This window comes from Eleutherodactylus coqui, chromosome 2, assembly GCF_035609145.1.
Source record: "Eleutherodactylus coqui strain aEleCoq1 chromosome 2, aEleCoq1.hap1, whole genome shotgun sequence".
NCBI lineage: Eukaryota > Metazoa > Chordata > Amphibia > Anura > Eleutherodactylidae > Eleutherodactylus > Eleutherodactylus coqui.
Window position 1 is genome coordinate 174,030,823 of NC_089838.1, and position 26,650 is coordinate 174,057,472.

Sequence of the window (26,650 nt, forward strand, 5' to 3'; positions counted from 1 at the left end):
TCTATTAATAACCACTATCGACCGAACGGACGATTGCAGCTATTGCCCACGGGTGTCAGCTGTAGTAAACAGCTGACGCCCGCTCTGTATGCCCCTGTATGCCCCGCGACCTCTCTGCATACATACCCCGACGCTCCAGGAGCAGGAAGGGGTTAATATATTTTCATGATGTTATTAATAGTTATAAGTTAATAATAAATTCAAGAGTTTAAAATTTTAAATGGAAATTATAATTTTTTTTGTTGATTGTGTTGCTTTATTAACCCTAGACCTGTTTTATTTTTATACAGCATTTTAAAAAGTCGATATATCGAAATATATCGACTAGTTTGTTCAGCGATAGTTGATACTATCGACTATCGATATTTTTGTGTCGATGCCCCAACCCTAGTATGGTCTTCTGCCTCTGACTCTGCTGAACCCAGTGGGAGTAAGATTACTGTCCCAGGAATGGATGCCAATCGAACATAGATAAGGGCTAGTACATGTCCATCTTCTCACCTCTGGGTCCTCCTCTGTGCACTCCTCCTCAACTGTGTCCTGAGGCAGTGGGGAAATCACGGACTGCCACCGTAGCTCCATTATGGACTGAGGCATAGGAAATCCACTCCATCCAATCCGTCTAGGTGTAGTAAAATAGGGTGAATCCTTAGAGCAATCATCCCCGTCATCCTTGAACACAAAAGAAAAATTTTCCCCTTCATATCCATCACAAAGAGCAATAAATGTTCTGGTATGACCCGCCAGGCCTCCAAGTTGTCTCTCTGGATCTATATAACTATTGCATGTAATGGGACTAGACAAATCCCGTATGTTTGGAGAACAGCTTACGGGTCCAGTCCCTTTTCTTCGCAGGTGCAGGAACAAGTGTGGCATCCTCCGAAGCCACAGCCACATCCCTTCATCCTGTAGTTATTCCAAGTCCTTCGCCTCTGCAATTGTAGTCCATTGGGCTGGTAAAGATTCCCCAGGTAACGGACAGCTGGAAGCCATCAGTGAGGGTACCTCCCTCTCATCCCCAAAGTATCACTGAGGTTGGAGTTGTGGGTAACCAGCTGATACGGCTTGCAGGGCATGTGTAGCAGTCATGTCTGTGCTGTTTGGCTTCTCTCCCCTCCTCTGAGCACACTCCGAGTGGACTCCTGCTACCTCCACTAGCTCCACCTCTGGGCGGCTCCAAACTCCCTCCCCTTCCAACTACGTGGTGGTTGAGCCCCCCACCCCTATTTTTTTCTCACCAAAGGTGGGAACTTCTTGGCGGAAAGAATTGGCGGACTCCTCCTGTTGGAAGGAAGGTGTAATCTGGGCACCATTGTGTACGTCCATTTTGTCACCAGAACCTTCCACCGGTGCATGAATGTCCAACAACTCTATTTTATCCAATAACACAATACAGTCTCTTTCCAGCCTGTAGGACATCCTTGCCACATACATTTTGTTCTGAATAAAGTCTCCATTCATATCTCACAGTCTTTTATTTGTCATCCAGTGGAAAGTCCATTTTACTTTTCCATCAACACACATGGCACGGAGGTATCATCCTGTTTGTGATGCCAAGCTCTGGCTGGCAGTGACTGAGAGCCAGATTTTCAGCCGAGGGTACAAAATACGGTAACAGCGGTTCACAGTGGCTCTACCGTCTCCTTTTCTCAAAGGCTGAAGTGTAACCCAGCTCAGGCACTAGCAAGGGAAATAAGATTTTAGCAGACTTGGCGACTGCAATTCAGTCCTAGATTATAGTCATGACACCAGTGTCCCTAGATGAGTCATCAGTTATTTGCCATGAATAATTGAGTTCACAGACAAACAAAATTCTTTTCAAAACTGGGGACACGCAGTGTCCTTTCACTCACGTTCCAACTTTGATTTTCCAATACAGGCAAATTTACTGTTACTTCTTAATATGAAGTCATAGACTTTGAAACAGATTCTTGAACTCTACCTTTCTGAATATATTTGACAATAGATGGTTCTTCTCCCAAAGTACTCACATCCTCAGTCGCTGTTATCTGAAGGGCACTTGCTTGGGTTACACGATCTCTCATATCACTCTCACTTTAGCTGTTATGGTAGCTGTAGCAGACTTCTGCGCTTCATCTCCATACGCAGTACAGTGGGGGCGCGTATGGCTCTTGCATTCCTGTAGCGACTCTTAAGCAGCATCTCCTATGCTTTCAGTCCCGGAGGAGACAAACTTTCTAGCAGCAGAGACATTTTTTTAGAAATTCTTTGATAGGCCCAATATCCACGAGCATGTCGGATTCTGTGAAGACAATCCCGCACAGAATCCAGCCCTGCCCACAGCCAGGGAGCCCTATTTACCTTTTTTTCCCGGCAGCTGCGTCTGCGCAGATCCCTCCACTTCTGGGTTCACTGTACTGCTCATGGTCCTCATCGTCGGATATGCACAGTACAGTTTTTTTTTTTTTTTAGATCTCCTGCTTTTCCGCGGGATCTGTGGCATGTCCGCAGTGTCAGCTCATTGTACAAATGAGAATAGGGATGATCCCTCTGCAATGTGACAGCCCTTCAGATATTTGTAGACAGCTATTAAGTCTCCTCTCAGCCTTCTTGTTTGCAAGCTAAACATTCCCAGATCCTTTAACTGTTCCTCAGAGGACATGATTTGCAGACCGCTCACCATCTTGGTAACTCTTCTCTGAATTTGCTCCAGTTTGTCTGTCTTTTTTAAACTAGGATGCCCAGAACTGGACACAGTATTCCAGATGAGGTCTGACTAAAGAAGAGTAGAGGGGGATAATTACCTTACGTGATGTAGACTCTATGCTTCTCTTAATACATCCCAGAATTGTGTTTGCCTGATGGCTGCTGCATCACATTGTTGACTCATGTTCAGTCTATGATCTATTAGTATAACCAAGTCTTTTTCACATGTGCTGCTGCTTAGCCCAATTCCTCCCATTCTACATATGTTTTTTTCATTTTTCTTGCCCAGATGTAGGACTTTGCATTTCTCCTTGTTAAATACCATTCTGTTAGTTGCTGCTCACTGTTCAAGCTTTTCTAGATCTTTTTGAATACTCTCTCTCTCTCTTCCCTAGTGTTAGCTATCCCTCCTAGCTTTGTGTCGTCTGCAAATTTGATCAGTTTTCCATCAATTCCCTCCTCCAGATCGTTTATAAAAATGTTTAACATCACTGGGCCTAGAACAGAGCCTTGTTGTACCCCACTTGATACATTCTTCCACTTGGTTGTATAGCCATTTATAACCACTCTTTGAATACGATCACTCAGCCAGTTGTGAATCTACCTGACAGTTGCCTTGTAGAGATGAGCGAGCATACTCGCGAAGGACAATTGCTCAAGCGAGCATTGTCCTTAGCGAGTATCTCCCCGCTCGGAAAAAAAGGTTAGGCTGCAGGCTCGGGTGACAGGTGAGTTGCGGCCATGATCAGGGGGGGTGGGGGGGGGAGAGGGAGAGAGAGATCTCTTCCCCGACGCTCCCGGCAGCCAAATCTTTGCTCCCGAGCGGGCAGGTACTCGCTAAGGGCAATGGTCAATCGAGCAATTGCCCTTAGCGAGTATGCTCACTCATCTCTATTGCCTTGTCAATCCCATATTTTGTCATTTTTTCAATTAGTATGCTATGAGATACTTTGTCAAATGCTTTACTAAAGTCAAAAAATACTATATCCACAGCATTTCTCTGATCAACTCAGTCGGTGATTCTGTCATAGAAGGATATTAGATTCGTCTGGCATGACTTGTTTGTTAAAACCCATGCTGTCTCTGGTTAATTACTCAATTTTTATCCAAGTACTTGCATACATGCTGTTTCAAAGATCTTTCCCGGTATAGAAGTCAGGCTCACAGACCTGTAGTTTCCTGGATTCACCTTCTTGCCTTTTTTGAAATTAGGGTCAACATTTGCCCTTTTCCAATCTTCTGGGACTTCTGTTCTCTAGGCATTTTCAAAGATTATGGCAAGTGGTTCAGCAATTACCTCTGCTGCTTCCTTTAGTATTCTAGGATGTAATTCATCTGGACCTTGAGACTTGAATTCATTTAAGTTAGCTAAGTGTTCCCCCACCACCTCTCTGCTTATAGTTAGCCTGCATTGTTTTATTCCCCCAATAGCACAGGGAAGATCAGTTGATGTTCCATCTACTTTGTAAGAGAAAACAGATAGAAAATAGGAATTTAAAAGTTCGGCCCTTTCAACATCATTCTTAACTAAGGATGAGCGAGTATACTCGCTAAGGCACTACTCGTTCGAGTAATGTGCCTGAGACAAGTATCTCCCTGCTCGTCCATAAAGATTCGGGGACTGCTGCGGCTGACAGGTGAGTCACGGCAGGGAGCAGGGGAGAGCGGGCGGGAGAGAGGCAGAGAGAGATCTCCCCTCCGTTCCTCCCCGCTCTCCCCCGCAGCTCCCCGCTCCGCGGCGGTCCCCGAATCTTTATGGACGAGCAGGGAGATACTCGTCTAAGGCACATTATTCGGACGAGTAGTGCCTTAGCGAGGATACTCGCTCATCCTTATTGTTAACCAATTCACCATTTTCATATTGTAAGCATCCAATAGCATATTTGACTTTTCTTTTGCTTTTGACATACTCCCCAAATCGTTTCTTATTGTTTCTGGCCTCTGTTGCAAGCCTCAATTCATTATTAGGGCTCCTGCACATTTGCGCTTTTCTTGTGCGTTTTTTTAATGCGATATCACTGCATTTTTTTCACACGATTGTCAATAAGACTTTTTAATGTTAAAAAAACACATCGCAAGTTGATGCTTTGCAATTTTTGTGCAATGTGTTTTTAATATTAGAAAGTCCAATTGACAATCGTGTTAAAAAAATGCAGCGATATCACGTGAAAAAAATTGCAAGAAAAACACAAGTGTGCAGGACCCCTTTAGCTTTAGTTTTTCTGACACTTGCCCTACAGTTTCTGCAGACCGCATTATATTCTTCTTTAGATATTCCCCCCTCTTTCCATTTGATAAACATATTTTTCTTCATTTTTAACATGTGTGCAAGTTCTGTGTTTATTCATCCTGGTCTCTTTAAATGCTTCCCATTCTTCCTTCTTTTAGGGATGGTTAACGATTGTGCTTTGAGAATCTCATTTCGCAATATTTCCCAACTTTCTTGGACATTTCTGTCCTTAAGAACATCCAGCCATTGAATTCTTCCTACCCTCTTTCTGAGTTCATTAAAATCTGCCTTTCTGAAATTCAACCTTGAGGTCTGAGTTTCCTCAGGTCTTCCTCCCCTTTTTTATCCAAAATTCAAAGATAGCATGATCCCTGCCACCCTTACTTCCTCAACCACTTCCTCCCTGTTGGTAAGAACTAGGTCCACGTTGGCAGATCCCCTTGTGTTCTCTTCTACCTTTTGGAAGATATAGTTGTCGGCAAGAGTGGATAAGAATTTGTTGGATCCATTACTTTTACCTGAGATTCCCAACAAATGTCTGGATAGTTAAAATCTCCCATGATCACTATGTCATGCTTTTTTGAGAGATTGTCCATGTGATGTAGAAAGAGTTCATCAATATCTTCTGCTTGTCCAGGTGGCCTATAGTAAATGCCTACAATGGTGTCCTTTCTGTTGTTCTGTCCTTGTATTCTTACCCAAACAGATTCTACAGAACGATCATGCTCTGAAGCTTGAATCTCCGTGGAGATTAATGTTTTCCTAACATACAACGCAATACCTCCTCCCCTTTTTTTAGGTCTGGTTCTTAAAAATAAGTTGTATCCTTCAAGTCTTGTATTCTTATCCTGTGTATCATTCCACCACGTTTCTGTGATGCCTGTGACATCATATTTCTCTTCCTGCGTTAGGCGCTCCAATTCTCCTTGCTTGTTTCCCATGCTCTGTGTATTTGTGTAAAAACATTTTAGTTTGTGATTGGTGTCTCTTGCTCCTCTACTTTCCTTCAGAATTTTTTGTCTTTGTTCTTTCTTTCCACTTCTGATAGCGAGGTTCTCAAATGTATTAATGTCAGGACTTGAGCCAGGAACCTCTTGTACTACAAGCACAACCCTTACTGTACCTCTCCCTTAAAGAGGGACCTCTGGGGATACAGGTGCATAACACTACCTCAATACCTAGTGCAATGGAAGGGGAATGGTCCAGAGGAAAATTCATGGGAGCCAGACTGGAATGTGCATGCACCAAGACCCACTAGGGAGTTCCACAGGAGGCACCCCCATAAGCTAGCTGCTGGGACGTCCAGGGGACATCCTGGAAGAGGGGGGCTACTATCAGGACTTGAACCGGGAACCTCTTGTACTGCAAGCACAACCCTTACAATTAATTAGCTGTATATTTTTACCTGGCCTTTCACTTCCCTTCCCATATTGTTCTAGTTAAAAGCTCTAATGAGTAAAGCAAGGCACTCAAAAAATATATGCTTACCTGTTTTTGTAAGGTGCAACCCGTCTCTAGCAAGTAGTCCATCATATAGGTAATTCACTCCATGGTCTAGAAATCCAAATCTTTATTGACGGCACAATCGACATAGCCAGTTGTTCATTTCTTACTGTACCTCTTTCTCCTCTGCTCTGTTCTTTGTGGATAAAGTCATTTCTTGCTGTACCTCTTTCTCCTCTGCTCTGTTCTTTGTAGGTAAAGTCATTTCTTGCTGTACCTCTTTCTCTTCTGCTCTGTTCTTTGTGGGTAGAGTTATTTCTTGCTGTACTTCTTTCTCCTCTGCTCTGTTCTTTGTGGGTAGAGTTGTTTCTTGCTGTACCTCTTTCTTCTCTGCTCTCTTCATTGTGGGTAGAGTCATTTCTTACTGTACCTCTTTCTCCTCTGCTCTGTTTTTTGTGGGTAGAGTCATTTCTTGCTGTACCTCTTTCTCCTCTGCTCTGTTCTTTGTAGGTAAACTCATTTCTTGCTGTACCTCTTTCTCTTCTGCTCTGTTCTTTGTAGGTAGAGTTATTTCTTGCTGTACTTCTTTCTCCTCTGCTCTGTTCTTTGTGGGTAGAGTTATTTCTTGCTGTACCTCTTTCTTCTCTGCTCTCTTCATTGTGGGTAGAGTCATTTCTTACTGTACCTCTTTCTCCTCTGCTCTGTTTTTTTGTGGGTAGAGTCATTTCTTGCTGTACCTCTTTCTCTTTCTGCTCAGGAACCAGTACCAGACCCCCCTGCATGAGAACCTGGCTGACTCCTGGTCTTCCTGCTTCTTTGGGTCACATGCTTCCATTCCTCTGCTTCTGCAGGTACACTGGACATTTCTTTTCCTTCAACATTTTGAAGACTTTCTTCTACTCTGTCAAGGAAATCCTCACCTTCCTTAATGAGTTTTAATGTGGCTATTCTCTTCTGAAGACTATGCACAGGGAATATGCAAATGATCTTCCTACAGCTCCAATCTCTGCTCTGGCGATGTCCTCCGAGCAGCTAGACCCGGCTAATCCCAGCAATCTTCGCAATTTCGTTCAATGTTTAGCCAGTAGAACAAAATGTTGATGCTCTTAGTGAGAGAAACAACATAATCTTGTAGATATGATAACATAATTTTGTTTGTTAGGAATTAAAAGGTAACTATGCAAGCTTTCAAGGTAAAAGATGAAACCTTTGAACAGAAGTGACTCCGGGATTTTAGTGGAACAGCATGCAATCCCTTATAGTTACACCGAAGTGATAAAGTATGGGCCGGCTATAGCTTTGTAAAGGAATTTTAAGTCAGTGCTAATATTGTTGTGCATAGGCTATTGATCACCCATGCGGATCTACTCTTAAAGCTGCATGACTTCACTATCGAGGAAAGAATCTTTTTAACTCTGGTGGTGGTGTTAGCCACTGGAATGAAAGTAGGAGAAGACTACCTGTAAAAAAAACAGTACTGAGCTCTGGAGATGTGCCTGATTGGTGCAGAGATGTATGCCCCACCACCTCCAGGGAGTCGCCATAACTGGGCCAAACCACAATCGATGCTCTACCGTAAATCAGTGAAACAGGAACCTGGTGGATTTCCTAGATCTCTTGCTCCCAGTGAGAAAGGGTACACAGTGCCGTGAATCAAGTCATGTACTGCAGGAATACCTGTACTATAGTCCAGGACAGCTGTAAGTGCTGATGGTAAAGGGTGGTCATGCATCTCCACTTTCACAATGCTACTAAGGACATACTGCCCTGCTGATGAAGAAACTATTGTTTTCTCGTTCATTGTTTTTCTTTATGCCGTTTAGTTAATTGCAAGTTAATGATTGGGACAACCATATTTAAGAGGGGGGGAATGTAGTGAGCGAAAGCTGCACCACTACCTCACTCATTACTTAGGGGAATGTTTACTTTTATTGAAGAAAAAAAGTATTCTGTGCCTTATTTATGTAATATGCAATGAATTGTACACGGGGCCGAGGTATAGACTATATAGAATTTCCTTGTAACCTGAAATGGCAGGCAATAATGGGGGTAGTAGTTGTCAGTTCGTGATGCCACCATTCCATACACCCGCATTCACACACAGCGCATTAATGACACTGGACAAGTGCATAGTACCTTGGGTCCTCCGGAACAGTGGAAGCCCGGTAATACTTTACTAGTGACTTTTCCATACAATACAACAAACTTCAGAAGGCAGAGTTTACAGTACAGGAAAACATAGTGAATATTCAGAAATACTTGATGTGAAAGTCAGTGGCCACAGAATGGCAATAATGATCACCCCGCTTTCATAGCCTTCAGCATGCGTGGGTGTCAGTTAAGGGTGTACCACTATACGGTGATCCAGATTTCAGACGGTCGCATAGGAATCATAAACAGACTTATTATTTTCTTCAGAGATTTGGTAGACTTCTGCACTGTTATTAGTTGTATAACATATAGTCACTTGAAACGGTAGTTACTTACAATGGCTCTCTCTGGGGTGGGACTTTTTGGGGAAAAACATTTAGGCTCACTCACTCCCATACGCTTCACATACAGTCCGGTGGTCTCTCCTTTTCCTCCATCTGCAGCGACACAAGGGCTGATAGTGCCCTCATGCGTCTCTGTGGTAGCAAACCCTCAGATGGTAGATGGGTGCTCCTCAGCATCAAAGACAGAACTCTGAACTCCTCTTTCATCCACACCCCGGGCACTACGGGATGCGGTTTCTCCTCTTCCATCTTTACCAACATGGGAGCTGATGGTGCTCCCATGCGGCTCTGTGTTAGTACTCTGGAGCAGGAAAGATGGAACCCTGCTCTAATACAGATACAAGAAGACCCTTTCCCGCTCTCAAACACTCACTTTTATAGATTCATTCTCACCACGTCACATGACACTGTAAAATAGATACATTCCACATGCAGCAGAGCTCACAAGCAAGGATTTTAAATGGGGTTAACCCTTCAGACGCTGCAGCTGTGCAACACGCATACAGAAAATAGACATGACAGCTTTGCACAGTGCACCCACATAGGACAAACATGTATGACAATAATGGAGGGGTCCAGAATGATGTTCTGGGACACTACATTTAGGTGCTGCTTCTTTAAATGTTAATGTGAGTGAGGCAGCATGGAGATGCAATCCTACAGGTATTGTCAGACGAGAAAGGGGAGAAATACAAGATGCATCCTAAGCATGTTTCACACACTTCTAGCTAACCAGAAAGGTGTGCAAATATTTGTACACAGCCACTGCTCCTTGGTCACACCATGCCTGGAGGAAAGAAGGATTATGCCTGTTACAGTATTCAAAAGAGAGCTTTAGGGACCCTGCAACACAGTTCTGCTGCTTAGGGGTACAACAACACAAACCACGGCCTGCAAGACCGTATTTCCTGTGCTGTATCACGAGTTGGGCTTCTGCCATCTTACAAGTATAAGATGGTGTTGGCAAAAAATGTCTAATATTGGTAAAATAAATAGCCTGACAATATGATCACGTCCCATCTGGCCTATCACTTCTCCGTTCCATGTGCCATACCTTATGGCTGGATGGACTTCTGACAGAGTCTTTGCTCATAACCACTTGTAAATGTACCCTATACCAAAGTTGAGCTACCACACTGACTCCTGCCTTCTTTACAACCCCCTCGCTGACAGTTCATTCCCATACCATCCGTCATGCACAATCAAATTAGTTGGAAATCAAGGAGCACATAAATTATTTTTGCACAGGGGTTCTTTGTTATTGATGTCTGCCCATGGCACAATGGTTGAATGGTTTCTGGGACACAGAATTCACAGATTCAAGAGAGATATGAAAAGCTTACAGCATGGATTTTTCTGGCAGAAAAATCCACCATGGAACAGGCAGGAATCCAAGGGCTCGCCTTGCATTTTGAATTCATGCAATTCTACACATGGATTTAGCCCCCATTCAGTGGAACAAATCCACATGCCACCACAGAAACCACGGTAAGAATTCACATAAACTAATGGCTTGGAATCTCATTGAAAATAATGAGATGCGTATTTCACATGGATTTTGGACATCGCAACAAGGCCCAGACTGGCAAAATGCCCAAGTGAGCAGATTCCTAGTGGGTCGCATTGGAGTGGGCCACCTAAGGCTCTTTAAAGGGGTTTTATAATTTATACAAAATCATGTCTTCCAGCTGGGTCCTGCCTAAAAAAACAAAAGTGGGTATACAGCTGGCGCTTGTATAAGCAGTGACTTCCAGGTAGATGTACATAATTAATGTCTTGGGCACTATAGATGTGGAGAGGTGTGGATAATATAGGAAGACTACTGGAAAAGCAAGGAGCCACAGGTGTCCATATGCCAAATTCTGCAGACAGGTTATAGCCAGGAGAAATCGTCGTGGCAGTCTGAGTCTGATGGAAAAGAAAAGGGAAAATGATGGGGTCATCACCTGTGATGACTGGATATAAAGGTACTATAAGCTCTTATGTGGTCTGCAGAGCACCTGTGTAGGAGTAGTATGTACCACTATATGGTCACTGCAGGGTAGTAATATTGGTCTTTGTATAATGTTTTTTTCTCCAGTAACTGTGCAGAGGTACTATTCCATCATTATCATACATGATCATAGTATGTCATTATTTTGCTCTTATATAGTGTTCCTATTGGTGATATTGATCTTTGTGGTGGCCTTTATTCAGTAACAGTATGATGGTGTTAGCTGTGGTGGTATTTTGTGATCATGGTGTGGTGGTATTTGGTCCTTATATAGTGTAACTGGTAATATTTGTCTTGGAACAGTGGATTTTGTTCAGTGACAGTATAGATGTATTATGAAAAGTGACATTTGCACCTTGTATATTCAGTATGTGATGTTATTTTGAGGTCTGACCTGTGATATCTAGCTGTTTATTCTACTATTCCTAAGTTGGTAAGGGTACACATGGGACTAAGCCTTTTCTAGTTATGCCTTTGGATCACACAAAACCCCATGTGGGATTCCCACAGCAGTGACCCCAGCTAAATGCTCCGCCGTCTTCCTCCTCTGTTGCAAAGGTGCCGCCAGCAAGCCAGCGCACATGCGCAGTACAGAGAATGCTGGGCCTTCGCTATGGTGATGATCGCAGGAGCCGTGTCATTCTGCAATGATGATTGCAGAATGGTCGCGGGATGGACGGCTTCCATTGACTTCAATGGAAGCTGGCCGTGCGTAGCCCGCACAAAATCACAGCATGCTGTGATTTCTTCCCCCGCGAGCGGAAAATCAAAGTGCTATGGACTGGATTTGCTGCAGAATCTGGAGGCGGGATCCAGCTATGGATTTCGCAGTGCAAATCCGCTTGTGTGCAGGAGGCCTAAGTTAAGAGTGCAGGTATTGCTTCATGTAGGTAATATCAGAGTTGAATAATAAGTAATGCTTAAAAAACATGTGATATGTTTACACAGTTTTTCTTATCTAGTAATTCTATTTTGTTTGAAGCTCATGAACGACTCGATGTAATACTGACAAAAGAATAAAAAAACAGCACTGCAATATCTTCAATGATATGTGCAAATTTTACTCCCACATAGTTTTATAGCAATGAAAAGCTGAAACATAGTTAAACCATGATTGAATAAACCTTATAAATCCCATTGAAAACATTGGAGTGCGGCTTCTTCTTTTTTCTTTGTTGGTTTGTAAATGTACATAGTGGATTTCTGGCTGTACCATAGTGTATTGCACAAGGAAATTGGGAAACTTGGGTTTTCATAACAAAAAACATTTTTTAATGGCAGCAAAAAATTGCTGCACAGTAACAGGATTTTGTAACCTTTGGGCTTTCCATCGTACAGACGAACGTGATAGTGGTATTAGCAGTGAGTATACCTAGGCAATACAATGACCCCAATACTCTGATGACCCTGCTCATCTCTCTGCCTGCTTTCTTCAGTTCACAGATGTGCATTCTCTTACTGGTTCTTTGATACCTCTATTTCCTTGCTTCTTGGACTTGACACTCTTCATTGGCTCTTATTACAATGCTTCTGAAATCGTCGACCAACATATTGTCGCTTCTTGCTATACCTCACATTATTCTGCCAACATAGGAACAAGTCTACTGTATATATTGTCTCCTGTGGGCAGCGTGACATTCACTATCACCTGTGCCCCCATGTTTTCCTACCACTTTGGCATACCCACATCAACCTGACTGCACTTCACCTGTTCCTAAAAATACCACCACCTCACAAAGAGAATTTATGTACATGAATTTTATTCAAACATTACACATGATGAATAAATCAATATAACAAAAAGAGGTTTTTCCCCACTCCTCTACAGGTCTCTGCTGTGGACTTGGAGTCTTATCTATGGAAGCTTTGCACCCAGTGCTAGTGAACGTTCACTCTTTAAATAGACTATTCAGTGTTCTAAAGATGCATGATCATTTAGGGTAGTTTCGCACAGTACTTTTTGCAAAAACACTACATTTGAAGGTTTAGATGTAGTTGCTTTTTTGTAGAGACAGATGTTTGTAAAGCGTCTCATATTTTACAATTAATGTAATGGAAACATTTGGTTTTTTTTAAGTGTTATATTTTATCACTTTTGCTGTGTTTTTTTGGGTCCATGGCATCTCTTTATTAAATTGCAGCATGCTCTAGATACATTGTTTATATTGGCGTTTTCCCATTGACTTCTCTATAGGATAAAAATGCCAAAGAAAAAATGTGTGACTAAAAACATCACCAAAAGAAAAAACACCTGTAAAAAAATCCAGATGTTGTCAAAAAAAGTGCATGCAATTTTACTTGTGGTTTTTTTGGCAATAAAATATTAGAACAAAGACTATATCTGAAGGAATGAAGAAGTCTTAAAGGGGTTGTCCCACTTCTTAAGGCCCATATAGATACAACGATTATTGCTCAAAATTCGCTCAAAAGCCATCTTTTGAGCAATACTCGTTGCATACAAATGTGCCCATCTTTCATTTTTCTGCTGAACGATGAATTTCAGTTTGGCATGATATCCATCATTCAGCAGAACAGCTGATAAGCAGGACCGCACAATGTGTTCTGCCCAGGGGGAGCTCATAACAGCTGATTACATTGTCTCAGCTGTCAGCTACGTCGGCAGAACAAAGAGAATGTGTTTAGCGAACAGTGGGTGGTCTGATCCCTGAAAACAGCTCCCAGCCACTCATGTGCTACTAATTGGTACTAATAAGCATTAGTACCAATTAGTAGTTTATGCAAAATGACCGCTCAAAAGCCATCTTTTGAATGATCATCTTTGTGTCTAAATGCACCTTTAGGCCTCAGTCACACGGGCGCATCGGCACCCATACACTGGCGCCGATGCGCCCGTGTGACTGCAGGAAGGAGATGGACGTACCTGCAGACGGCCGTCTCTCTGCAGCGCCGGAGGAAAGAACACATGACCGGCAATGAAGCCGGTCACATGTTCTTTCCTCCAGCGCTGAAGAGACGGCCGTCTGCAGGTACGTCCGTCTGCTGGTGTCAGTCACACGGGCGCATCGGCGCCGGTGTACGGGTGCCGATGCACCCGTGTGACTGAGGCCATACTATGAATGACTTGTGCACAGCATACACCATCAATTGCAGATCGGCAGGAGTCTGTCACTAGTGATCTCCAGCAATCAGCTGTTCCTCTGGGCTGGTCAATGTGCGCGCGGAGCTGTCTTTATGCTGGAAGCAGACAGCTCCTTACATTGCGCAGTGGCTCCAACTGGTACTATGTAAGGGGAGATCCCCTGATGGGGAGGGGGGTATCGGCCGGTTAGAAGATGGGGATCTTACCATGGCGGCTGCTCAATGATACTCAGACTCGCTCCCCAGCCAGTAAGTCCTTTGATTTGCACTGGGCACTGATGGCCCTGAACATATTGGCGGTAACAGGCCTGGACATATTGACAATTACAGACCTGGAGAAGAACTGCCATAGACTTCCGCCCATATGGATTAGATATATAGGCCATGGTTCCCTGGCTACTTTTTCAAAGTTTGCTTTATTCAACATTAAACAGTAACTTGAAAACAGTTAAGCTCACTCAGCAAGAACACTTTCACTCCGAGGTATTCATTCCATATAACTGAGATAAATCATGGTAAGTACATAGTCTTTTGGCATATGCGAGCGGGATAAGTTAGTACACCAGAGTCTTTAATTTCTCTCACAGAGCGAGGGGTAGGTTTACTTTGTTTCAATACTATCAAAGCCTTACACCTAATTTATCCACAGAACGAAATTGTAAATCAATCATTCATTTAAGCAAAATCTCCAGTTTAACGGGTTTGCTTCACCAATGGTGAATTGAATGGAGGCACTGGCTTCTCCCTCAAGGGTGGAAATGAAGATGGTGGTAGAGTCCGGAGAGCACAGAACGCTCTTTCTCCTCAAACCAGAATACCACACACTGCTGCAAGCTGGGCACAAGAGAGATACAGGGTTGACTGGAACCCGACTATAAGCCTAAGCTTCCAAGGCCTACTGGAGGTGATCAAACAACTGTCCAACTGGTAGTCAGCTTCTTCATATGACAACTTGGTGCCAGGAACTCCCTTAATGGCGCACTTCAGAATGCGTTTAGATTGGCTGGAGAGCGAACGCCACCATGCCCCACGTGACCACAGTAATGGGCGGAAGCACCACCACCCATCTCAACATTCTCCTAATGGTAAGAAAAAACACTCTGCCACTAGATGGCAACACGCCACCTCAAACAGCATAAAACAGCATAAAACATCAGTTATTCAATATGTATAGAACTTTGCATAAAGAACATGGCACGTATAACATATTCCCCTCTTCAACTGCATGTTGAGTCTCATTCACTTCAATGGGCCTCCGTATGTTACACCTACTCGGGTCACTGTACAGTCTACAAATTATGGACCTTCACCGTTCTGCTATTGATGACCTATCCTGTGGATAGGTCCTCAACAGTAAGGGCCCATTCAAATGGGCGTATATCCTGTCTCTGTGCTTTCCAATTAATTCACAGACAGCACATGGACCCATTATAGCCATATAGCCAATTCACACCATGGCTCTTTCACATGGGCCAATGGTCCATGTGGAAAAAAAAAAGCGATGCATGTCTTATCCAGTTTCCTCTGCCTTCACAGATGAATGAATAGTGCACAATGGCCGCGCATTAAGACACAACGATTATTGCTCAAAAGACGACTTTAGAGCGAATTTTGAGCGATAATCATTGTGTCTAAATGGGCCTTAAATATAGCATTTACACACAATGAATTATCGCTCAAAAGACATAATTTGAACGAATTTTGAGCGATAATTGTTGTGTGTAAGGGTGGACACCCACCGTTTTTTTCTCCACTGCGATGCGAGAGTAAGTGAAAAGTCTAGCAGCGCAGTGCGAGAAAGACGCTGGTAAATCGCTGGAACATCGCCAGTCTTTTCAATGGGGCCAGCGGCAGCAGCGCTAGCCCCATTGAAAAGATATGGAGAATGCCGCATCTTCTGCCACAACTGTGGCAGGAGTTTCCTTCATCCCCGCGGGGACCATGGGGATGAAGGAATCCTCTGCCACAGCTGTGACAGCTGTCACAGCTGTGGCAGAAGTGCAGAATGATATCCCATTGCTTTCAATGGGATCAGCACTGCTGTCAATCCCATTGAAAGCAGTGCTTTCTTGGAAGCCCCACAGTATGATTATCAGGGAAGGGCTTGAAATATAAGCCCTTCCCTGAAAATCATCAATAAGTGTTAAAAAAAAATAAAAAAAATTACTCACCTCTCCATCACTCAGATGTGTCCTCCAGCTGGCTCCCCGCCACTGCTGTCCAGCACTTTCAGCAGGCGGGGATTTAAAAATCCCCGCCTTCTGAAAGGGCTGTGCTGATTGGCTGAGGGCTCAGCCAATAGCAGCTAGTGCTTAGCTATTGGCTGAGTGCTCAGCCAATTACAGATAGTGCTTAGCAATTCATTCATGAATAACTAAGATAGTGCTATTCATGAATGAATAGCTAAACACTATCTGTAAATCCCCGCCTGCTGAAAGTGCTGGACAGGAGTGTCGGGGAGCCAGCCGCAGGACGCGTCTGAGTGATGGAGAGGTGAGTAATTTTTTTTTTAACACTTATTGATGATTTTCAAGGAAGGGCTTATATTTCAAGCCCTTCCCCAATAATCATACTGCGGGGCTTGCCAGAAAGCAAAGCTTTCAATGGGATCAGCACTGCTGCCGATCCCATTGAAAGCAATGGGATATCATTCTGCACTTCTGTCACAGCGGTGGCAGAAGTCCGCGGTATTCTCCATATCTTTTCAATGGAGCTAGCGCTGCTGCCACTGGCCCCATTGAAAAGACTGGCGATGTTCCAGCAATTTACCAGCGTTTTTCTCGCACTGCTCTGCGAGACTTTTCACTTACTCTCGCAGCGCAGTGGAGAAAAAAACGCCAGTGGGTGTCCACCCTAAGTGGACCTTAAATGCCAATTTCTGCAGGCAGAAAAAATCCAAGGATGCTCGACCTGTGTAAACAGGCAGTCATTTATCTATGAAGAACAGCCTGTTTACTGTTTAGTACATGTGATATTGGTGTGCTTTATTTACACTTTTGTTTTACAATGAGTTTTGATGTGTTAAGATAAGAGAACAATAACTCTGTAATGGATTAAAATAAGAAAATCCCCCTGCATGATATCACAAACTAAAATTTGCTCCATATGTATACAGTGCTAAATTTACTACTAATGTCTTGAGAAATGTTTTTCAATAGCACCATTTTGAGGTATATCTCACCTATTCAATTCTTCATGGAGGAATGGGAAATTACAGTAATTTCGCCATTTTTATGCATTAAATATTGCGCTGTTCACTGTATGGCATGAATAACATGTTACCTCTATTATGTGGGTCATTACCATTATATTGAAACCAAATTTCTGTGCAAATTTTTTTGTTTTTCGGATTTTGTATAATATTTTTTCACATTGCCGTATTCAGACAGGCATAACTTCTTATTTTTTGATGGAACTATAGTTATGTGACAGCTTGCTTTTTCAGGGAGAGCAGTAGTTTTATGGTCCTATTTTCAGGTACGTAAACTTTTTTTTTTAACCCTCTATATTTCACTTTTTGGAGGCGAGGTGACCAAAAAACATTCATCATGCAGGACAATATCTTCAGTTGGAGTATAGTTTAGTATGGGTTATTACAAACATTGTGATACTAGTTCTGTATGTTTTAATTGCATTCATTTTTACATTATAAAGTGATATGTAAGGAGAAAAACAGATTTTTCTTTCAGTGATAACATTATTGAACTTTTTTCCCTTTTTTTTAGTTCACTATCACCTGATCATTTATATGGAACACTGCAAAACTTACAGGTTGCAGTGTACTATACAATTACACTGATAGTTAAACCTATTAGACAGAGTCTGATAGATTTCTGAGTTTGTCAGATCAGAAGGCTAGTGTTCGACCTGTAGTTGCTATAGCAACTATTGATGCCCCATAATCATGTTACAGATGGACCAATGTGCTGACAAAGGTAGAACTCTCTCTTAAGGTGCATTTACACTGCAAAGATGATCGCTCAAAAGATGGCTTTTAAGTAGAGATGAGTGAATATACTCGTTTCGAGTAATTACTCGATCGAGCACCACGATCTTCGAGTACTTCCGTACTCGGGTGAAAAGATTCGGGGGGGCGCCGGGGGGTGGGGGGAGGCATGGCGGAGCGGTGGGTAGCAGCAGGGAACAGGGGGGAGCCCTCTCTCTCTCCCTCTCCCCCCCACTCCGCGCTGCAACCCCCCACTCACCCACGGCGCCCCCCGAATCTTTTCTCCCGAGTACGGAAGTACTCGAAAATCGTGGCACTCGGGCAAAAAAGGGGCGTGGCCGAGTAGGTTCGCTCATCTCTACTTTTAAGCGATCATTTTGCATAAACTACTACTTGGTACTAATGCCTATTAGTACCAATTAGTAGCTTGTCAGCCGCCAGGAGCTGTATTCAGGGAACAGACCACCCGCTGTTTCCTGATTACATTCCCTTTGTTCTGCCATGGGGCTGACAGCTAAGAGAATGCAATCAGCTGTAATCAGCGCTCCCCGGGCAGAACACAGCGTGGAGTCCTGCTTATCAGCCGTTCTGCCGAACAATGATTTTCAAGCAGAATAGAAAACCGTAGTTCGGCAGAAAACTGAAAGATGGGGACATTTATACGCAACGATTATCGCTCAAAAGATGGCTTTTGAGAGATAATCATTGTATCTAAATGGGCCTTTAGTCAAACACTTAGATGCTGCCATCAGCATTGACCATAGCATCTAGTATGTTAAATAGCTGAGATCCGAGATGGCTCCTATCAAAGTAGTTGCCCCAGGAGCCGGGCTATGTGTGTCAGTCAGGCAGCTGTAGCTGGTCTCCTGGTTACAGTGGCAGTACCCAGATCTCCATGATGTATCATGTCATGTGTATCCATCATGGAGTGGGAAGTAACCCCTGCTCATGACGAATATATATGTCAAGGACCATAGTATAAGTAATGCTATATATTATTACGCTGCTTACTCCAGCTCCTATTTCATGCTACCTCTTGTGCCCTACCAGGTCTCCCATTCCTCCTTAGGCTACATTCACACGGACGAGAATCTCAAGCGAGTTTTGTGCGTTCTTTTGAATTGACTTATTCATATGAGCGGTTTTTTTTATCCACAGCATGTTCTGTCTCTTGGTGTTCCCTTGCAACGCATCACCCTTTGTTTTCCATGGGACCTTTAAAGACATTGCATTGGCACTCGCATACTGTGCAATGTACATGTGAGTGCGATGTCATGTTGCCCATTGTAATCAACGGGAAACACTTGCCACTCTCTGACGCACGTCAAACACACATCTGAGGATCACAATTTCACGGAAGTGATGTGGGGCATTTTTGAATGAAAAACATTTTGCATCTGCTTGAATAACGCACAATGACTAGCGTGGTCGGGCCGAGTTTCTTGGCGCAATATCCTGCTCGCTCATGTGAATTTACACTTACTGTTTGTTTCTTCTATTCTCTTCTCTCCTGTCCTTCCCATGTTTGCTTCTACTTTGCTAAGCCCCTTCCCATACTGCTGTCGTATTCTTCCCTTTTCCTGGAAATTTGAGGAAAATAAACGCATTGTCCAAAAAAATGTCATTGTCAAAAGCACCTAGGAGTCTTTGGAACTGAATGAGACTTTATATGTGTGTTGGTAACATTGATATAAGTAAATGATTACAATATCAGAGCAAAAGGAAAATTTATTACAGAAAACTGAACACTCTAGTACCCTATTGGGCTGTCGCTAGACTCGATGTAGGATGTGATATGGGTAGGCATGGAGGCATACAGATTCCATATGGTATCCTGTGGCATATCGGTCCATATTTGCTGCAACTGAGCCCCCAGATCATGCAAACTTGTAGACGGCCAAAGTTGGCATTCCAGATGGTCCCATACATGTTCTATTGGTGACAAATATGGAAACTGGACAGGCAACGGAAGTGTGACAATATTGTGGGGACATTCCTGTGACACCCTTGCTGTGTGCGGCCGAGCATTATCCTGATGGACAATGCCTCTTTCATTGTTTCTTGTACCACTACTAGGGGTGACTGACTGTCGTATGCGATGGCCCACAGACTATCACACCAGCAGTGGGAGCAGTGTGCAGCTCCAAAGCAAAGGCAGGATTGAGGTGCTCACGCCTAGGTCTCCTGACACGAACACGGCCGGCGTCAGTCCATCCGTTTGTCCTAACACCTTTGAACAGCCCAGGTGGCAGGCAATTCGTTGATACAACCATCTAGCTTCTCGCATTCTTCGATTGTGTCACAGAGACATGTCTAGTGGTCAGCAAGCTCTATACAAGCGGAAAAAGAGGTCACTAACAGTGCCTCTGAGAGCCTTTTATATAGTCCAAGGATGGAACGACTTTTGGGGCTTCAAGTGACAAGACCATTCATCTAATCACCACATCTCTAATCATTTGCATATCTGCTTAAGATGTAACTGCATGTCGAGTTTTGCAGCAAAACAACAACTCCCAGGTGTTTTTTTTTTTATAACAAAGAGTGCAGATCAGCTGCTCTCTGACTACTGAGTGATAATGCCACAGGGGGCAGGTCATTGGAATTCCATCTGGAGAAATTGCTGCCCGCTTTGCTTGCTTGAACCATAAAGGTGGGTCTCCTCCTGGACATCCTTTCTGCATACACAGCCAGGCAGTGTCAGCTCCTTGGTGTCTTCCAAGCATTTACAGTTAATTAGTGACGTGCTGATTAAACTGTGCAGTGGCAGGCCTGTTAGCCCACTCTGAAGCCGCCCCCTGGGAATATGCCCAGTAGGGCAGATTGCCAGTCTGGGCCTGGATATAAATGAATAAAATACACGTTATACTGACTTTTCCCCATTAAACTATATATCAGTCTGCTCAGGTCCTCCTGCTCTATAACATGATGTCTGCAGAATATATTTCTTGTTCAATGTGACAAATTCCTTTTAAGTTTCACATTTAAGTGCTCATAATGCGACGAGTGTCCTGGTCCAACCACTGGTCTACTGATCCGACCTCACAGCATCATAGATGAGCTAGGAACAGTAGACCCATGGTCAAGCTGGGACATTCATCAGTAATACGCTACTGTTAAACCAGCCTAAAGGTGTTTTTTACATGAATGATTTTCCTGTGTAACTTCCATTTGAATGTGATTGTTCTCAGTAAGGGCCCATTTAGACACAACGATTATCTCTCAAAAGACGTCTTTTGAGCGATAACACTGGCCAACAAATTTTTGTTGCATTTATATGAACATTTGTTTTAGTAGAATTTGAGTATGCTGATTTCAAATCTGGAGTTAGTTTTTTACTGTAAGCTATAGTTGTTTTTGCAATTTAGAATTTAAATATTTCACTTTAAGGCATTTTCGACACAATTAAGTACATGGTACGTAGGGAAATAAAAACCTTAGTTGATATGATGCAAATGTATGTATTATTTACAAAATGTGTAGGGTAATGAACAACAACTTTCTGACAAGACAATTTTCTTGCTCTGGACAATCGCGTTTTATGGACCAGCAGTAGTCTGCCATCATGCTCTTATCCCATCGTCCTTGATATCTTTCCTCCATTGTATGCAAGTCCTGATGGAAGCGTTCTCCCTGCTCATCACCAACATCCCCAAGGTTTTCTGGGAACTGATCGAGATGACTGTTAAGAAAATGCAGCTTGTGGGTGGACACCCACTGGCATTTTTTTCTATCTTGCGCAGTGAGAGCAAGTGAAAACACTCGCCTCGCAGTGCAAGAAAAACACTGGAAAATGGCTGGAATAGCGCCAGTGTTTTCAATGGGGCCAGTGGCAGCGGCGCTAGCCCCATTGAAAACATAGGGAGAATACCACGGACTTCTGCCACAGCTGTGACAGCTGTGGCAGGAGTTTCCTTCATCCCCGCGGGGATGAAAGAATCCTCTGCCACAGCTGTGACAGCTGTGGCAGAAGTGCAGCATGCTATCCCATTGCTTTCAATGGGATTGGCACTGCTGATGGTCCCATTGAAAGCAGTGGTTTGTGGCAAGCCCTGCAGTATGATTTTCGGGGAAGGGCTTGAAATATAAGCCCTTCCCTGAAAATCATCATTAAAGGGGTTGTCCCGCGAAACAAAGTGGGGTTATACACTTCTGTATGGCTATATTAATGCACTTTGTAATGTACATTGTGCATTAATTATGAGCCATACAGAAGTCATTCACTTACCTGTTCCGTTGCTGGCGTCCTCGTCTCCATGGTGCCGTCTAATTTTCAGCGTCTAATCGCCCGATTAGACGCGCTTGCGCAGTCCGGTCTTCTTCTTTTCTGAATGGGGCCGCTCGTGCCGGAGAGCGGCTCCTCGTAGCTCCGCCCCGTCACGTGCCGATTCCAGCCAATCAGGAGGCTGGAATCGGCAATGGACCGCACAGAAGACCTGCGGTCCACCGAGGGTGAAGATCCCAGCGGCCATCTTCACAAGGTAAGTAAGAAGTCACCGGAGCACGGGGATTCAGGTAAGCACTATCCGGTTTTCTTTTTTAACACCTGCATCGGGTTTGTCTCGCGCCGAACGGGGGGGGGGCTATTGAAAAAAAAAAAAAACAGTTTCGGCGCGGGACAACCCCTTTAACTGGTTAAAACGGAAAAAAAAACCTCACCTCTCCGCCGCTCAGACGCGTCCTCCGGGTGGCTCCCCGGCACTGCTGTCCAGCACTTTCAGCAGGCGGGGATTTAAAAATCCCTGCCTCCTGAAAGGGCTGTGATGATTGGCTGAGCGCTCAGCCAATTACAGCTAGTGCTTAGCTATTGGCTATTCATGAACCCAACGCCAGTGGGTGTCCACCCTAACACTCATGTTGCATCCAAGTTCATGAAAGGCCACTAACATTTTTTCAACAAGTTCCTCATAATTCTCAGCTTTTTTGCTACCAAGAAAAATTTTAGTAACTTCTACAAAAGACATCTATGCTGCCTGTTCCTTCCTATTCATCTTCTTGACAAATTTCTCATCACGTAAAAAAACACGAATTTGAGGACTGTTCAACACTCCTGCTTTAATTTTCTCAAAAGACATTTCTTGTCCTGGTCACCAAGAGGAATTTTGAAGTAAGTTTTGTAAGCAAGCCTCACAAAAGACGTTATATTCTGTCTCTGATGAGGAAGTGTGTAGCATCCACATATGTTGAAGAAGGCATCAGGTTTATTCACATATCTGTCTCTACTTCATGAAGCCATATTACAAACTGTGAGACTGACGAGTTCTTATTCCCTTCTGGGGTTCGGCCTTCACTCTATTTAACCTCCTCTACTTGACTGTAAACAAATCACAATGTAGCACGTAGTCAGGGGAACCTGAAAGGCGAAATTTTTTTTAACCTAGAAACAGTTAAAAAATCTCATGCAACAGAAAATTTAAAAAAATTTGTTGGCCTGTGTAATCATTGTGACATCATGCAGTTTTCGTTAAGCCGTCGCTGATCGTTGTCTTTCAGCGTGCTGAAAGATCAGCACTCAGCCTTATCAGGAATTCACAGCGGGATACAGCTGATACTCTTGTTTCAGCTGTACCCCGCTCCCTGAAGACAGGCGGGGTATGAAGAACACAGCTGTCCAGCTGCGTCCATCATACCTCGCTGGGAGCGCTCGGCTGTATAACAGCCAGGCGCTCCCTGCAGAGAACAGCTGGATGCAGAAGATAAGCGGCCCCGCTCGTCTTCTGCATCCCCCACTCGGAGTCCTCAGCTGTATAATAGCCGGGCGCTCTGAGCGGTGAACAGCTGGATGCAGAAGACAAGCGTCCCCGCTTGTCTTCTGCATCCCCTGCTCGGAGTGCAAAGTGATCACTCAACATTTGAGTGATCACCTTGCGCTGTAAATGGACACAACGATTATCACTCAAAAGACATCTTTTGAGCGATAATTGTTGTGTCTAAATGGGCCTTAAGAGAAACCAAGTAACCTTGCAGATATGAAACCTACTCAGAGTTCTTCCTCAGGCATAATGAACTATTTAAGTATTTATTTACTTTTCTACTAATCCTGTCCTGGTATTTTTTAAGTGCAAATTAATTGCACCATGTCTGTGCCTTTTTCATTTTACCATCTGAATGCGATATGGATGGAACTTGCACAGGAAAATCACCCATTGATCTCAATGGGTTAATTTCATGTGTTATTTTTATTTATTTTTTTGCTCGCAATGTTAGCCTGGTATTGAAAAATCACATTGTGTCCTATTTTGGGGCGATTCCAGCAGTGAGAATTCCGCTGCGTTCTTTGGACAATTCTGTCTTGTGTGAAAATTCCCTATAAAAAGGAAACCCAGTTGGGTGAAGGTTTTGCAGCCGGAGATAGGAACTAGTTAAAAAGAGAAGCGACCCTCATAAAAAAAAACATGCAAAGTTTCTTTTCTAAGTTGTTCGCACTTTTAATGCCTTCCTATGTAACTTTTCAAGCAGGAACAGAAAAGAGGATGATAGAACATGCAGAGCAGCACCCCAGGAAGAGCACTCCAGGAGCAATGTAGACGAATATAGAAATACAATGTAACATTAAGAATATGTGTAGCTTCTTTTTTGGTGCCTTGGACTGCCCACGGAGCGTGCGGTAAGTCTCCGCCGCTCCTCCGTTCACGGGAGCGGCACTGTATCACAGCAGGGACGGGAAGCAGCAGCCGCCGCCGCCGCCGCCGCGGGGCTCCCCCTCTGGTCACTGGCGGCACTGCAGCCCGGACATGCCAAACATGAGCATGGAGGATCAGAGACACAGCCGCTCGGCTTCCCCCTCCCCTCCAGTCAGCTCAATGTCGGAACGTTCCGAAGATGACGTCACGGAGCCTCGAATCCCGTGTCGCTCCGCTTCCGAAGGAAAGGAAAAGCAACAAGAAGGAAGAGCAATGGCGACACTGGATCGCAAAGTGCCCAGTCCGGAGGCTTTTCTGGGCAAGCCGTGGTCCACCTGGATCGACGCAGCTAAAATACACTGCTCCGACAGTAAGAACACGGCCCCATCCCATCGCTGTGTAACCGATCAATCAGCCGCACAGCCGGCGCTTCTATAGGCGTCTAGATTGATATATAGAAATAAAAGTGAGAGACCGGTCCCTGGTGCCCCCCGCGCTACTCCCTGCAGCCCTCCCAGGGGGGCAAGCCCCACATAGACCCCAAGACATATAGAGAGAGGCAGCCTGGCACTGAGGATTTACTGTCTATTAGAGGGAGGCCCATCCTCAGTGCTGTCTGTGCTCCTCTATGCACGCCTGTGTATGTGCTATAATGCCAGTGCCCAGGCAGTGTGGTGGTGGGCATGGATGCCAGGCTTCCTGGCGCTTTACCTTAGCTGACACGCACATCCTGACTTTGGCTTTTCTTTCTCCCACAGATGTAGATTTAGAAGAGACTGGAAAAGACGGTGGAAAAAGCAGGGAGGTTATGAGGCTTAATAAAGAAGGTAAGTGTTTTACGTGTATGCCAGCCGAACGCTGGGGTGGGCGCTGGGCATGTGGGTTCGGTGCGTCATAGAAGCATGTTGAATTGGACTAAGCGACTCTTGTACGTTGGGCCTCAAGAGGCGATTTGTGGGGACGCGGCAGGGCTGTATATACACGCGTGTTCTTACAGGCCGCAGTATGGCGGTAGCTCGTAGGACGCTTGTCCGTACAGATGTGTACAGTTCTTCATGCCAGGGGTTGGCAGACCTTGCTATCTTGTTGTACGCTTTGGTTGGTGCCCCGTACTTGTGGTGGAATTTGTCGGCGCCAGAATTCTGCCGCTGTTTACGGTACAACGTTAGTAAACGGGGTCTAACAAACCTGGTCACTAACCGCCGCAAAGTCCGCTGCGGATTGGAATTATTTAGCGGATTTTCAAATCTACAGCACGCTCGATCTGTTGCGGGAAATTCTTAGTGGATTCATTCATTTCAGTGGGGTGCTGCGGCTGGATCCACAACAAATCCTTAACAAAACCTGCGCCAATTTCATTGCAGAATTGAGTGTGACGTTACAGCAATTTTGTTTTCTACTGTGTGTGTGATAGTCGCCTTGGATTGTTCTCGACTCTTGCCTTTGGACTGCTACACTGATTTAACCGCCTCCTAATGTCTAAGGTAGCTTTATATGGAACGACTGTCCGACGCGTAAGCGCCCAACAGCCGTCCCACGGACCACCGCCTGACTTCATCCTGTGCTTTGTACAGGAGCAATCGTCATTCTGGGAATGGAGGCCGAGCGTCCGGGGATCATTCTGCCCACCCGCCTCCATTCACAGTAAATGGGCAGTCCTTCACCGTTGACCGCCCGCCGCTTTACACGGGTCGGTAGTTGCTTCATTTTATAGTTCTGCTAAAATCCAAGCGACTCTGACTAGTGGGCAATTCCTCGCTCCGTGCCCTGTCGGCGGCCGCGTGTACACGGGATGATTATTGCCTGAATTCGCTGTTTCCAGTGATAATCCAGATGCTAATCGCCCGTGTACAAGTACCTATTAGTTCCTTCATCCATTTCTCAACTCCTAGAGTCATGCTCTATGAGATGAGCGCAAGCAATCTACTGATGCTGGACTTGTTGTATTTTTATATTAATGATGTTTTCTTGGCTACTAAAAGAATCAGACTGACTCCTACAAGAGGGTCATTGACTCCTAACTAAACTGCAGGTGAAACCTTTTTCTTCACCGCCTCCTTGTCCGTACTGCAGACACTCTACTTGAGGCACTGGGGGTTGTTCACTTGGGTTTTTGTGTGTTGTATCGCTTCACAGATGTAAACTTGTTATTTTCAG

The 26,650-nt window shown here is 44.3% G+C and overlaps 2 protein-coding genes across 4 annotated transcripts in view; one reads left to right on the plus strand and one right to left on the minus strand.

Annotated features, from left to right (window-relative positions):
• CDHR3 (cadherin related family member 3) overlaps positions 1-1,461 on the minus strand; it is a 107,043-nt gene extending 105,582 nt beyond the window's left edge. Inside the window, exon 1 of the mRNA XM_066589313.1 lies at positions 1,239-1,461. Coding sequence (XP_066445410.1) covers positions 1,239-1,461 — 223 coding nt within the window. The remainder of the gene's footprint in view (positions 1-1,238) is intronic.
• Positions 1,462-24,673: 23,212 nt separating this feature from the next.
• The window catches only part of ATXN7L1 (ataxin 7 like 1), a 107,665-nt gene continuing 105,688 nt past the window's right edge, over positions 24,674-26,650 (plus strand). For all 3 annotated transcript variants that reach the window (XM_066591949.1, XM_066591951.1, XM_066591950.1), the window contains exons 1-2: positions 24,674-24,863; positions 25,252-25,320. In XM_066591949.1, the coding sequence (XP_066448046.1) occupies positions 24,674-24,863; positions 25,252-25,320 (259 nt within the window). The remainder of the gene's footprint in view (positions 24,864-25,251; positions 25,321-26,650) is intronic.